This window comes from Bos grunniens, chromosome 4 (genome assembly GCF_055505025.1).
Source record: "Bos grunniens cultivar Pamir isolate PY7600 chromosome 4, Bosgru_T2T1.0, whole genome shotgun sequence".
Classification (NCBI taxonomy): domain Eukaryota; kingdom Metazoa; phylum Chordata; class Mammalia; order Artiodactyla; family Bovidae; genus Bos; species Bos grunniens.
The window spans coordinates 58770155-58785696 of NC_141168.1; the positions used below are offsets into that span (position 1 = coordinate 58770155).

General features: G+C 38.4%; 1 protein-coding gene across 6 annotated transcripts in view; it reads right to left on the reverse strand.

Annotated features, from left to right (window-relative positions):
- HERPUD2 (HERPUD family member 2) overlaps positions 1-14909 on the reverse strand; it is a 35849-nt gene extending 20940 nt beyond the window's left edge. For 5 of the 6 annotated variants that reach the window (XM_086396533.1, XM_086396530.1, XM_086396529.1 and 2 more), the window contains exons 1-2: positions 14814-14909; positions 14208-14617 (exon numbers count right to left, since the gene is read on the reverse strand). Coding sequence is in view for 3 of the 6 variants with exons in the window: in XM_086396530.1 (XP_086252656.1) it covers positions 14208-14354 (147 nt within the window). In the remaining 3 variants the exon portion in view is untranslated. Of the gene's footprint in view, positions 1-14207; positions 14653-14813 lie in introns of those variants that run through there. The other variant, XM_086396532.1, reaches the window with a different exon arrangement.
- Between the last annotated feature and the right edge of the window lie 633 nt (positions 14910-15542).

Genomic DNA, 15542 nt, shown 5'->3' on the forward strand with positions numbered 1-15542 from the left:
CAAAAAATATCAGTCTTTTCTTATGATTTTACTTTACTATTAAAATTCTCAAACACACACAAAGTGGAGAGAATAAAATGAAGCCCCTTACCATCTTTGGAATTCCCAAATATCTAGCTCCAACAATTATCAACATTTTGCTATTCTTGTTTCATTTACCCACCCCCATTTCATTTTTGGCAAGGAAAAGAGTTTTAAAGCAAACACCCCATATCATTTCTTCTCACGTTTTAAAAAATAGCATGTATCTGTAGCAATTATTTTTGTAGCTAACCACAATATTACCACCTTCAATAAAATTAACATTAATTTCTTATTAAGTAATATCCAGTACAGCTCAATTTTCCCCACTTGCTCAAAAATGTCTTTTTAGGGATGTGTGCTGTGCTGTGCTGAGTCACTCAGTCGTGTCCGACTCTGTGACCCCATGGACTGCAGCCCCTGTCAGGCTCCTCTCTCCATGGGGATTCTCCAGGCAAGAATACTGGAGTGGGTTGCCATGCCCTTCTCCAGGGGCTCACCCCAACCCAGGGATCGAACCCAGGTCTTCCGCATTGCAGGCAGATTCTTTACCATCTGATGGTTTGTCTAAATCAGAATCAAACAAGGTCCACACATGGAATTGGGTTGTTATGTCTCTTTTAATCTTTTAACAGCTTCTACTTCTTTCAAAATTTTCCCTGGGTACATGTTGCAGTCTGGATGTAACTGACTGTGTCCTGGTATCCTATAGTTTGTCCTGTAGTCTTCTGTAAATGCAGTTAGATCTAGAGGGTTGATTAACTTCAGGTTCTTTTTTGTTTGACAAGAGAACTTCCTGTTGTATCACATCATTATTAGCACATGTAGACTGGGTGACCTACTTTTAGTCATGTTAAGATCGATCAGTGTGTTTAAATATTGTCAGCCTGATTCATCCCTATGAAGTCTCCATCAAATATTCACCTTTTTAATAACTTAGATCAAACTGCCTAGATCCATTATTTCATTAGGGCTAGAAAATAATTTTGACCTCTGTAGTATGTAAGAGCTTCCTTGCTTTCGGGCACATAAGGTTCACCTTCCACATTTCTTTTGCCAGGCCTGGAGAAAGCCATAGTTCCAGGGGCTTTATTCCTTTTAATAGGAAATGGCATCTAAAGACAAAATCTGGGGCCTAAGGCTACTTATGGTCACTTGCTATTATTTCTAAGATTCTTCAAGAGAGATACAAAATATGTATTTTTGCAAAGGAGAAACTTAAACCCAGAGTGAATATTCATTTTTCTGATTTTAATTGAATGGTATACGGTTTTTTATTTTATTTACACATCTGTCACCCTGAAAATCTTTTTTACTAATGATATTAACAAAATTATGCCATTAGCAAAAGTACTTATGTGCTTTATCCTACTATGTATAATCGCAATAATTCTGGATGAGGTTTAAGATTTCTTGTCACTTTTTCAGTCCTTAGATCTATCCTACTAAAGATATGTAGTCAAAATAGTGTTTCAAAATTACTTGTAATTTTGGTTAACATCCTGACATTGTTAAACTGTGTAGGAATTTTTTTTCCATTTAATTTTTAAAATTATATATAACATACAGAGAAACAAAGGAAAAATTATAGAACAAGGTACAAAGAGGTTTAGCTTCTGTCCCCTACCCTCTTCCTCTGTAATTCTGAAATACCCTTCCATGGTTTTTCAACAACATAACAAATGTGGATATAAGCACACTTGTGTTTCCCTTCTTTTTTCACATAAAAGGTAGAACACGATACTCACTCTTTAGTACTTTGTTTTCTCACCTATTTTACCCTGCCAATTACTCCTTAGCAGTATAAAGATGTCTTCCCCACTCTTTTTAAATGCTCCATTACATAGAAAGACTAAAATTTACAACATGGATATTTGAATGTTTCTAGGTTTTTGTTATATACTCATAACATCCTTCTTTCATACTATTCATTTCTCTATATCCCCCACCATATCCTGCAACATAGAGCTCCCTGGTGACCTTGATAAAAGCAATCTTGGTGGAACAGTAGGGTAAAAACTTAACTGGGATGTATTTAAGAGAAAAGGAGAGGAGTACAGTTAAAAATAGTGAATATTCACAATTTATAAGGAGTTGTGCACTAAAGACAGAAAGGGAATGAAAGTAATAGCTGGAAGGGAAGTGGAGTCAAAAGAGGATCTTGTTTGTTTTACTGTTTTGTGTTTTTGTTTTTTTAAGGAAAGAGAAATAACATGTTTGTATGCCAATAGAAATAATCCATCCTCAGGAAAGTGATGATGCAGGAGAGAAAAACAGAAAATTTCCAGAACAATGTTCTTGAGTAACTCATAAGGGGTAAAATCTTGTGTGAAGGAGTTGAACTTAGAGAAGAATATGGCAGAGAGAGGCGAAGAAGTGTTAAGAAACTTGTACACAATCCCACTACCACCATTCTTTGCCTCAGTTTTCTTATTTAAAAAATGAAGGCAATAATAGTACCCATTTCACAAGGTTGAATTTTCACAACAATAAAAATGCACACAAACCTCTAACAACAGAGCAGAACACTCAGAAAATGTTCAATGAGCATTTGATACTAATCTCTAACAACTGCTTCTCTGACATCATGCAGTTTCATGAGGATTAATGAGATTTTGTGACAGTATTGATAAGCTGTATGACCAGTGGCAGACTACCTTTGTTCATTATGTATAAGAACATGATTAGGATACTGCTAAATAGGTTTGGTTAAAGTTGCAATAACTATCAATTTAATGAATAAAAAAGCAAGCCCTATTCCATGTTTGAAGAGCTTTCAAGAATCAGTTTAAAATGCCATTTATAAATAACAAAAAGAAAACTTTTAATTCATTTCACCTTCTCTACATAGAAAAATATTTGAAATTAGTTTAAAAAAAAAAGTCAAGAAGTCCATGTGCAAAGCATAAATTCCTTACCTTCAGATTTTTAGTGAAAGGATGTACTGAATGGATGGGATGAAAGAAGTATTTATCAACTACTTCAAAATGTAAGAAAACTATGTATTAGCTGCTTTCTACATAGGTAATCTCCACTTTACTACTAAACTGTAGCAGTAATGGAATTAATCATGTACTTTATCACAAGTATCATTTTTAAACAAGATGGGACATAAAAGTATGCTAGAATATTTGGACTACTGACATGTATATATATAAATTAAGTACAGTGGCAATCCAACTTAGTTTACTCTCATAACTATTTAGTAGATAGGTTTAAAAACAATTTTTTCACAGAAACAATACAGACCACTATCAGTCAGCAACCTCACAGACTCCAGAAGCCCATGCTTGAAAAACTTAGCCATATAAATTAAAGACATTTAGGAAGATCACTTAGTTTAGAATATAGGTACTAAAATCTCATGAGAGTCAGCTATAAAGCAATCATTCAGTTATCTATAATGATAATTCTTGTGTGAAAATTAAAAACTCCAAATTAAAGATTTTGAGAACTCCTAGTCCTAAAACTATGAGTCCTAGTTTCAGAAATACATACAAATACTCATCAAACTTTCAAACCTAACAGCACACAATCTATTTAACCCAAAATACAGCTGACTGAAATAGTACTACTAAAAGCCCAGAGACTGATAATCCCTTACTGCCAAGTCCTATTTTTTTAAAGCCTATACCCACGGGCTTCCCTGGTGGCTCAGACGGTAAAAACATCTGCCTGCAATGCTGGAGACCCAGGTTCGATCCCTGGGTCAGGAAGATTCCCTGGAGAAGGAAATGGCAACCCACTCCAGTACTCTTGCCTGGAAAATTCCATGGATGGAGGAGCCTGGCAGGCTACAGTCCATGGGGCCACAGAGTCCGACACAACTGAGCAACTTCACTTTCTTTCTTTCATACCCACTGAACAGAAAAGCTGGGTAATGGCCAAGCAAGTCCCTCAGCAGGATGAGGAAGAGCATGGCCAAAAGTGCCTAGCAAAAGCTTCTGACATTTGCGAGGAGAAAAGACCATGGCTTTCACCATGTGCACCTCTGGAAGAGCCATCAAAGTTTACAAAATCCATTAACAGGCATTTGTACATTTCACTCATATCACTGGTCACTGTCCCTCCAGAGTCCTTTTCTAAATTTTTCATCCAATTTTAAAAGTGAAGAAAGCTTCTTCAGCTGAGATGCAAATTTGCTTCTCTATCAAAGGCCTCTCTCCCTCTCAGACCCAGATCCATATATCCACCCATTTATTAGACATCTAACACCTTCAGATATCTTTTTGAGTTTTTGTTGTTGTTGTTGTTGTTTGTTTTTTGCCTTTGGCCACACCGGGCAGCACATGGGATCTTAGTTCTAGGACCAGGGATCAAACTCATGCCCTCTGCAGAAGATATGCAGAATCTTAACCACTGGACCACAAGTGAAGTCCCCACCTTCAGATATCTTAGTAAGCAACTCAAAGTCAAAACATCTACAACAGTTCTCAGTTCCCAAATCTCCAGATCTTTCCCCTTACTTGTTCCCTATTTCTTAAACAACTTGCCACCAGCTGTTTAAGCCAAAACTCTGGGCGTTATCCTCAATTTTTCTCTCACCTTGTCTAACATATCTAACCATCAGCAAATCTCACGGACTCTATCTCCAGAAGCCCCTCTCAGTCCATTTCTTTCCATTTCCATTGTCATTATTCTAATCTAAACTGTTACCTCTTGCCTGAACTTCTGTAATATTAATAAACAGCATCTTTAATTGGTCTTCACACACTCTGGTCTACAGTCAGTAAACAGAGTGATCTTTTAAAAATGTGAATCACTCCTGTCTCTCTCTAGTAGATCCCTACCAGTCTGGATTTAATTCTAATTCCTTACCATAACCAGGTGGTCCCAGCAGATCTGCTTTCCATCTCTTTCCCACATCCTCTGATTTTATTCTTTCCTCCTCTCTCATTAGCCAAATGGGCAATCACTTAGATCTCCAAACATGCTAAGCTCGTCACCAACTCAGACACCATTCCTGTAGTATTCTCTCCCAGCTCTTGCACACCTAACTTTTTCTTAATCATCTTTTGGGTCTTAACTTTAAAATGACCTTCTCAGAGAGGCCTTACCTGATTTACAAACTTAAAGAAGAGTATTGTCTTTTACACACCCAGTTTGTTTTCTTCATAACACAAACCATAATCTGTAATTATGTGCACGAGTTTATTTCCCTAAGTGGGATATGACTGTCAAGAACAAAAGAGGGTCCATGTCTGTCTAGCTCATCCCTCTGCTCCCATAGCCTAGCCATGTGTCCTGCAGAGGAGATGCTAAATGCCACTCTATTAAATGAAGTGTTATGAGTCCAAAAGCATTTACATAGATTTGGAAGACATAACTTATTTGAAATTCATGGTATCAGTTATTTTACATGTAATCATTAAGAAAGAAAATGAAGTATTTAGTTAGTATTTACTCTATGAATCACAATACTAGCTTAAAATACTTGCTGGTGCTAAATTCATCTGGTTCATTTCTGCAAATGGTACTGATATTACCATGTTATTATCAAGGAACAATCGTGTGTTGGTATCTTAGTATTAACTTTTCTCTAAATAAATAGTCTATTTCAAATAAACTTTTATCTTTCCACAGCAAGGGACCATCAATTTTCAAAAAAGCAGAACATAACAAAATTACATTGTACCCCACCCAAAAAATACATGAAGCAAAAACAAGTATGGATGAAAATGTGAAGAAAGAACCCTTTTACATTACTAGTGGGAATATAAAATGGCATAGCCTCTTAAAAAGCTTGGCAGTTCCTCAGAAAGCTACCATATGACTCAGTACACATCCAATCCATCCCTAGGTATATACCAAAGAGAAGAGAAAACACATATCCACACAAAAGCCTGTAAGAGAATATGCACAGAGGAAAAAAGCAGAAACAACTCAAATGCCTACCAACTGATGAATGGACAAACAAAATGTGACATCTATTAATACATACTGCTGCTGCTGCTGCTAAGTCGCTCAGTCGTGTCCGACTCTGTGCGACCCCAGAGACGGCAGCCCACCAGGCTCCCCCGTCCCTGGGATTCTCCAGGCAAGAATACTGGAGTGGGTTGCCATTTCCTTCTCCAGTGCATGAAAGTGAAAAGTGAAAGGGAAGTCACTCAGTCGTGTCTGACTCTTAGCGACCCCATGGACTGCAACCCACCAGACTTCTCCATCCATGGGATTTTCCAGGCAAAAGTACTGGAGTAGGGTGCCATTGCCTTCTCTGATTAATACATACAATGGAATATTATTTGGTCATAAAAAGTAAGGAAGAGCTCATACATGTTATAACATGAATGAATCATGTAAACATGCTAAATGTAAGAGTAAGACATAAAAGATCATATGTATTACAGTTCCATTTATGTGAAATTTTCAGAATAGGTGAATACATAGAGACAAAAAGTAGATTAGTGGTTACCAAGGACTGAGGAAAGAGAGAACGAGGAGTGATGGCTAGTGAGTATGGGGTGATGAAAATGTTCTGGACATTAGAACACCAGACAGTGGTGATGATTGTACAACTTTGTGAAGTATTAAAAACCACTGACTTGTACGTGTTAAAGGGTAAATTTTATAGTATCTGAATTATATCTCAATTTTTAAAACTGTTGCTTTAAATGGAATATTCAAATGCCTTCAGATAATCAGAAGGAAAAGGAAAAAGAATTATTTAATTTTACTGTGGTTGATAATAGATTAAAAGTTTTCAGATGCATAAATTAAATAAGACTTGACATTTTCTCCACTAAAAAAAACACTGAAAAAATTCAGTTTAAATATCAGTAATTTAATTTAAATATCTGGACAATCAGTGCTTAGACACAGTAACAAACCACACAACCATCAACTGAATTTTCAATTGGTTTGGATTATAAGCTACAGTATTAGGAAAAGAATGGATTTTGAGATCTCAATTCAAACTCAGTTTAACTTGTAAAAGTGACACAGTTTTATTTATCCAGACCTACTAATAACAGTATTTTTTACTTTGATTAAAAATTCATTTCTCTATTAGTTAGGGTAAGTAACACTAACTGCTATAACAAACCTCAAGATCTCAGTAGCTTAGCACAATAGAAGTTTCATTTTTCTCTCAATTAAAACAACATTACATGGTGTCCTTTAAATATAAGAATTCAGAAGACTCAGGATTGGTAAATTTAAAATAAAGTACTAATGAAATTGTCAATTAAAAATTTCTTCTGTTAAGATACTGTCTACACAGAGTAACATATAAATACACTTGACTATTTCCGTTAACAGCACCACCATTCTTCCTTCTGTTCACACCCTACATCAATAGTCAGCAAGTCCTATCAGGTATACTATTAATAGTGCTTCCCAGGTGGCTCTAGTGCTAAAGAACCCACCTGTCAATGCAGGTTAGACATAAGAGACACAGGTTCTATCCCCAGGTCGGGTAGATTCCCTGGAGGAGGGCACAGCAACCCATTCCAGTATTCTTGCCTGGAGAATTCCACGGACAGAGGAGCCTGGCAGGCTGAAGTCCTTAGGGTCACACAGAGGTGGACACGACTGAAGTGACTTAGTACAACATACTATTAATACTCTCACCATCTCCACTGCTCCACCCTAGATGAAGCCTGGTGATATATGGCAGAGCAGAGGCAGCTAAATTACCAAGCTGGAAACATCCTGTTGGCACTCTGAGTAGCCCAGAGACAGAACTATACCACTCCAAATAAACAGCTGCTTAATCAGCTGGTCCCAAAACTTAGCTACCTATTAACAGAGATTGCTAAAAACCAAGGTGAGGAAAGTTCATCTGCTAGTATAATATACAAAAATAAATCCTAAACTGGGAAAAGATGTTTTCTTTCTAAAAGGTTTACATATATTTTATCTGAAGTGTCTGACTTTTTAATGTTTAACTAGATAGCAAAATGAAATACTACGTATCCCTAATGCATTTAAAATATTCATAAGAGTCTAACATGAGTTTACTAAGAGAACAACACTTTTTTATTTCTGGCAAGTCATGTTGCTTGCTTGCTCATCAGTCATTAGGTCATGTCTGACTCTTTGCAACCCTATGGCCTGTAGCCCGCCAGGCTTCTCTGTCCATGAGATTTTCCAGACAAGAATAATGGAGTGCGTTGCCATTTCCTTCTCCAGGGGATCTTCCCAATCCAGGGATCAAACCTGTGTCTCCTGCATTCGCAGGCAGATTCTTTACCACTGAGCCACTTGGGAAGCCCAGAAAGTCATGTAGTTGGTATCAAAAGATTAGATTTTTTATGTGAAGGACTCAATGGGTCTCTCATGATTATGTTTGGCTTAAAAAAATCATGTCCTTAGTATATCCAACTTCAACATAATCAAACAGCTTAGCAAATGCAACAGTCAACTTACATGTTGGTTCAAAGAACTACAGTCCAATTTCTTTGAAAACAGTTGACTATTAACATTTCCGTACTTACATATAATTCAGCTGCAAATGTCAAACAGCCTTAAAGAGCTAGTTCCCAGGAAGTGCACAAAATATCATTTTCTATGGGAAATGAATTCTGTGAATTTGTACTGAAATGTATCTCCCTCTTATTTCCACTAGATCCACCCAATCTAACGCTTCAGGAAATTTAGAGAGACTGTAAATGGAAGCACAGCTTAATCAAACTGCCTCTACCTCTTATCCTCTTACAACGACAGTAAACAAAAAAAGCTCACAGAGCTTAAACAATAATTTCCTCTAGAACTCCAAAGGGACATTCTGTGTTTAGCTGTTTCTACTCAAAGGCCAAATTAGGTATACATACAACAGAGATGCCAGAATGTATGACTGCTGTGGGTCACACAAACAAGCAGGAATGTGAAAAGACAGGCAAAGCTATGTACTGTGAAGTCTTAAGATATTATGTTCCTATACCTTCTTTATAATTTATCAAAATAACAAAAATAACCACAGTCTAAACTGATACATTAGAACAGTATTAAAACTATGTTACCCATTCACCTGTAGTCTTTAGATGATAAACCATCTGAACACACACGTCTTTTTACAGTTTACTTACTTCTTTTTAATTTGCAAGTATATAACTGATAGAGCCAAGCCCTAAATGCCTTTCTTCATGTTATTATATATAACCACATATGTTTAAGATCTGAGGCTTGCAATCAGACCAGACCAACCTAAATACAAATTCTGATTCTACTTAAAGTTGTATGACTTTGGGCAAAAAAAAAAAATAACCAAGTCTCAGCTTCCTCATCTGTAACAGAGAGCTGATAATAAAACTTACAGCATAACCTATGAGGAATAAATGTGATAAATATATAAAATGCTTAGTAGAATGACTGGTATACACAACAACCACTTAGTAAATGTCAGTTTAAAATCAGAGCACCAAATATGACAGTTAAGTAAAACATTCAAGACCAGCAAATCTGTATTTATTATGTATGGGAATTCCATGGCAGTCCAGTGGTTAGGACTCCATGCTGTCACTGCTGAGGGCCAGTTTCAATTCCTGATCAAAGAACTAAAATCCCACAACCAACACACCACTGCAACCCACCCCACCCCCAAACACACACACACCAAAAAATTATTATGTAAAGGAATAAAGTTCTAGAAAAATTCTATTTTTAAAAGCACTGATGCATGATTAAACAAAACATCACCTTCACAGTACTGTTATTTTCCAAGAAAGACATTAGAAAAAGGCTACAAGAGGAGCATAATAAAACAAACTTTAGTCATCATTCATTCAAAACTTTTAACTTTCCATCAACCTTTGATAAAAATCTTATAAAACAAAAATTAGGGTGGATTATAGCCCCTTTAAATCAATAGTTTTGAGGTGATTAAGCAAGCAGATTTTTAAAATGACCTGTCTAGTTATGATAAGTGAAGTAAGTCAGAAAGAGAAAGATAAATACTATATGATATCACTTATATGTGTAATTTAAAAATATAGCAAACTAGTGAATATAACAAATATAATTAGTGAATATAACAAAAAAGAAACATACTCACAGACAGAACAAACTAGTGGTTACTAGTGAAGAGAGGGAAGGGGGAAGGTAATAAAAGGGTAGGGGACTAAGAAATACAAATTATAATGTATAAAATTTAAGTTATAAGGATATATTGTACAACACAGGAAATATAGCCAATGTTTTACAAGTTTTTTTTTTTTTTTTTTTATAAAAAATGACCTTCCTAAGTAAGGTAATAGGGAATTACAAAAATAAGGGAGATATAAACCTCAAATTATATTATAAAAGCTACTCCCACTGACAATGAAAGTAAGACTTCTATCTGAACTGTAGGCAATTATGCAATGTTACATTCTCAGAATAGAATCTATACAACTAGTTCTATTCCTATTTCTTTAATTCTAAAAGAATCAGAGCAAAGGCACAATTTGAAAAGGCAGCAAGAGTGGGGAAATCTCTCCAGAACTGAGAGACATGTTCAACAGGCACTCTGAGTTCAAGACAGAAAAATGGGAAACAAAAAGATACACGTCCCTTCAAAATTGATTTCAGGGTAAGTCATGTTCATCTTAGTTTGTGTATAAGAGCAAACAGTAAGAAACAAGATAATGAAAAAGGTGCCTAATTGGATTTAGAGATTCTTACTTTTTATTTCCCATTTTTAAAGTTTTGTCTAGGACAGTCCATTCTACTGAATAACTTTAAGTTCAACCATTTTGATATTTACATACCTGGTCTAAACTAGATCAAAGTCTGAAACTGCTCAAGTAAAAGAAGTCCTCTTGATAGGTTATCTTCACCCACTAGTAGCAATTACCTAAATTTCAGAGTAATTATCTCACACTACAGGCCAAGTTTAAGAACTGAAAACCTAAAATCATTAAGTGATGACAAATGTCATATTAGAATATGATTCACAATTATATACACTATCAACATGAACTGCTGCACTAACCAGGTCTTAAACCATGTTCTAAACCAAGTATCAACACCAAAGTTAGATAAATCTCCACCAGAGCTCAATTTCAGATCTGAGGTTTTTTGTAATGACTGTTTAAACTTCTGCATAATCTTTTAACACAGTACTATACTACCAGGTACTAGATAATATAAAGCATTCAAAATCATCAGGGCAACAACACCTCTGAAAGAACAGTTAAAAAAAGAAACTATCATCTTACCTCCCTAAAACTGTTCTCAATCCTTTAAGAAAAATGTTTCTGTGAATCTTTTCTAAAACAGCTTCACATTCCCTTATCTCAGCTCGAGTGAACTGTTCCCTTCCTGTGTTCCTACAGCACTCAGTACCTCCTTCTTGTATGACACTAGCCACATGATATTCTATGTCTGTATCCCCCACTAGACCTGAGCTACTTAAGAGCAAAGGACTCGTATAGCCTTTTTGCTTACTATATAGACCTTCATATGCCAGATCAATAAATCCTGATTAAATAAATCAATGAAGCCCAAGCACATGTGCTTTGGAAGGAGGAGTATATTTGTTGTGGGTTGGGTTTATTGAGGGAAGGAGAGGTTGAATTAAATGAAGTCAGTATCTGACCACAAAACTAAAATCCTAAGATTTTACACACTGTTGCAAAGTTTAGCCAGAATTCCATTAATAGCATGTAGAGATCCTAAAAGAACAACTTTAAATCTCCATTCTTCTTCCAACAGCTCTCATTTATTTTCCTAGAAGCCACTGCTCACAGGGACCAAGGCCTCTACCTTACCTGACCCACCAGACCCAGGAAGAGCAGTAATGACGAGAGCTACAAACTTTCTACTTCTTGCTATGAAACAGTTGCTTCTACCAGGCACTAAACTCTTCTCTGCTTCAAAGTCCACCCACCTCCACCAGGCAGAGATGCAAAGAATTAGGCATGAGAAATGATCTGTTAAACACCAACTAGCACCTGAGACACTTTAAAACAGAATCAATGTTAAGTAGTCATTGTGGGTGGTCATAAGAACCTAACCTTCCTTTATATTATATCATTAATATAATATTGTTTATATTGTTAAATTTCTCTGTTCTAAATAACAACTTTACAAGTAAACTTTAAGAACTCCAATTCCTATGCTGAGGACTAACTATGGCTTTGGAGTATCATTAAACAGTTGGTCTGTTCAACAACTGTGATACTTCAAATCAGTTCTAGATGATAAAAAAGTTAGAATGTTAAGTATGTCAAATCTAATAACCTTACAAAGTTTTCAGTGAAGTCCTATGAAAATAAACACATGTACACCATCCCCACTCTCATTAACCTAGAAATAAACTTTAGATATTTTCACTTGGAGAAAACCTGCTGGAGGACAAAAAAAGGTTTGCCACAAGGCTAGGTAATTAACAGGCTGCATATTATTTGGTACAGCTTCCAAAACTGCCTCCAGCATGTCGTAGAAGCAAGCGGGTTAGGAGAGAGGGGTGTAGAGAAATTTGCAGCTTATCTATCCTCCAGCAGCTGACTGATCCAGATGGGCACTGACAGCCCTCCACTGGAGATTAGTGCTAAGAGGGCAGAACTCCTGGCAAAAACAGGCTTATCTCAGGTGCAGGTTAAGACAAACGTGTTTTACACTCCTCTCTTATACACTTCCTTAAAAAGAAAAAGTTTCAGAAAAGTGATAACTCTTGTTCTATCACAGTACAAACCAAGTCCCTTTTGGTTTACTCACATAAAGATCCTCACATAAGTATATATTTGAGCATATATCTTAGGTAAGTACTTAAGATATATGCTCAATAATGGCTCTTTTATGAACAGTACTATGGACATCCATGACTTTCAATTCCAACTACCCTAAAAAGCTATTTTCTACTTCATCATATGCAATAGGAAATCTTTCGCAAAACAGAAATTTTTAAAAAGAAATTGTTACCCCTGTGTAAATCTTTGCTTTCAAGATGTGAATGAATTAAGAGTTCCAACAATTTTGTTTCAAGTACTTAAATACATTAGGGTTTTTACTTTTCCTTCTAAGAATATTTGTATGAAAAAATACTGACAAACATAGCTAATGCCAACTAACAGTTGTTTTTCTACATCTCCTGTTTTTGCAATAACTGCCCTATTTCTATAGTTGTTCTAGAAACCTAAACGCCTAACTAAACTTAATACTGTAACACTGAAACAGTACTAATTCATTAATATCTTAATATAGATCAAGTGTCTTCCTTACTTGTGTGCATAAAACAAGTGTTAAGTAAAACCTGGAAAGCACAGTTGCCTTCCAACACATCCTTACTGCTGGCTTAAATTTGCCAGATGCCAAAAATATTTGCCACCCTAAAAATCCAAGCCTCTTCATTAATTAAAAAAAAAAAAAAGTTTAGTAATGGCTGAAAACTACTTATTCAGGAATGAAATTTTTACACAGTGGAGAACAAGAAAGCCTCACTTTCACACACTGTACATGACATACTTCTCTAAATTATTCCAAGACTTAATTATCAACTATGTTGATAACTTTCAAATCTAACTTTGGGAACAGATGGAGGTGCACTGTTTTATTTATTATGTTTGCAATATCCAGATATGATTCAGAATGGAAAACACTGCCACACTGATTTACAAATGGCTATATGAACGGAATACAATGATGTACCAAATGGTGGCGGGGTGGAAGGACTGTTCTCTTCTAAATTAAGAAAATTTCTGTGTCCTCTACAAGAGAAAAATGAGAGAGGGAGGGGCAGGAGAAAGTCAAACTAAAAACTCTTTGCTTCTTAAAACATATATACTAGTGTGGAAACTATAACTTTTATAGAGGTCACATGCTTATTTCCAAGAAAAAACTCGCTCTTCAGCAGAAAGCAAATTTCTGGGCCAGGTGTTTAAAGTAAAAAGGAATTTTATTCTAATAAGTAATAAAAGCTTTAATATGGGTTGTAGCGCTTATCTTTTTTCTTAAAGGATGCATCTGTCATTCGCACATTAGGTTGATGACTTTGAGTACAAGGAAAACAGTCCTACTGTATGCCTGCCAATTCTCACGTCCCTTGATATTTCTGTATACTCTTTACTAATTAACTGAACCTCATCAGGAAGACATTAATGATGGTTCAGACACTCAAGAGAGACACATAACCTCGGGATGCAAAATACCTCACAGTCAAAAAGAGACCTATTTGACTCAAAAGGGGAGGGGATAAGCAGGGAGTAAGGGAGTACAGGACACGAAAAGCTGTTGGCCAGAGCAGTTGTGCCCAGCTTTTAGACACTTACTGGTTTGCTAGGGTACACGTTAGACAGATGCGTTTTTAGTTTCCCCACGGTCCAGTTCAAGAAGCAGCTAATAGTCTGGTCACTGTATTTCTGATTCGGTGCTTTAATGATGAGGGTCACAGGAATCTCCATCCCATTTTGGTCCATGGTGCCCCCAAAGTCTTACAGAGTCAAGAGGAGCAGCAGTTAAGCCCAAATGAGCCGAGATGGTTACTGCCGGCGCAGCTGGGATGGAGCGGAAGCGAGTGTGTTCTTAATATTCCTTGTCCAAGTCAGTCATCGGGCGATACAAAGGCCATTGCAGGTACCGAAGATGATGGGCAGCGGCGGCGGCGAGGTCTGGGGGCCCGGCCGTGGGTGCAGTTTTCCCCGCCAGGTCCGGGCTCTGCCGGGCTCCGCCGGGCTCCGGACTACAGAAGGAGGCCCGGGTGAGAGAGAAAGCGGTGAGAAGGGAGGGGTGAGGGCGAGACAACCCGAGCCACCGCCCCGCCCCCGCCGCGACCCCCAGCCTGAAACGCAACAAGGCCCCTACGCGATGGTCCCTCCACGCGGGTTAGAGAAGGGCACGGGCCGCTCAGGGCCGCCAGCCGTGACAGGCAAGGCTACCTGAGAGATGGCCGCGGGTCCCGCCACCGCTGCCCTCCGCGCCCAAGCACGGCCACCGATCGCACAGTCTGGCCGGGCGTCCTCCGCGGCGGCCGCACCCTTCCTGCTGATCGGCGGCGCCCAAGGTCCGGCCCCGGGTCTCGCGAGGCGGCGCGGTGGCAGCTGGAGAAGTTGGCCGAAGGGCGCGGTCAGCTCTCCGCCCGACCCCTCGGGCAGCGGAGCCGCGGCTCACTGCCGGGTGCGGCCGAGAAGGCGGCAGGTGGCAGGAGGGCGGGGACTAGAGTCGGGGCGCCGGCCGCGAGCGCGCTGGTTTTGTTGTTGTTGTGAAGAAGGTCCGGGTCCCTTTAAGCCGGAAAACGCAGGGCGGAAATGCGTCACGGGCGGCTCGCCCCGGCACGCGGCCTTCCAGGTCCTGTCGGCGCAGCCCGCCGCCCACCACGGCTGGCTCCCGACACCTTGGGCCAAATTTTGGCTCGCCCGGAGGCCGCGTGGGTGCGTTGAGCCCGCCAGGGCAGACCATTCCCTCCGCCCCGCTTCTCCAGCAGCACTTGGGCCTTAGCACTAGCACATTCTGGTTTGACCACACCTCGAAGACTTGGGAAGTGTTGCTCCATCCTTAGAGTTGTCGAATGCTGAATCAAACTTCTGCCCAAAATTTCTTGTGTCAACTGTGTGCAAGGCACGGTACCTGGATCTTTAGTGGAGGAGAGACTATGGGTACGTTGCTTA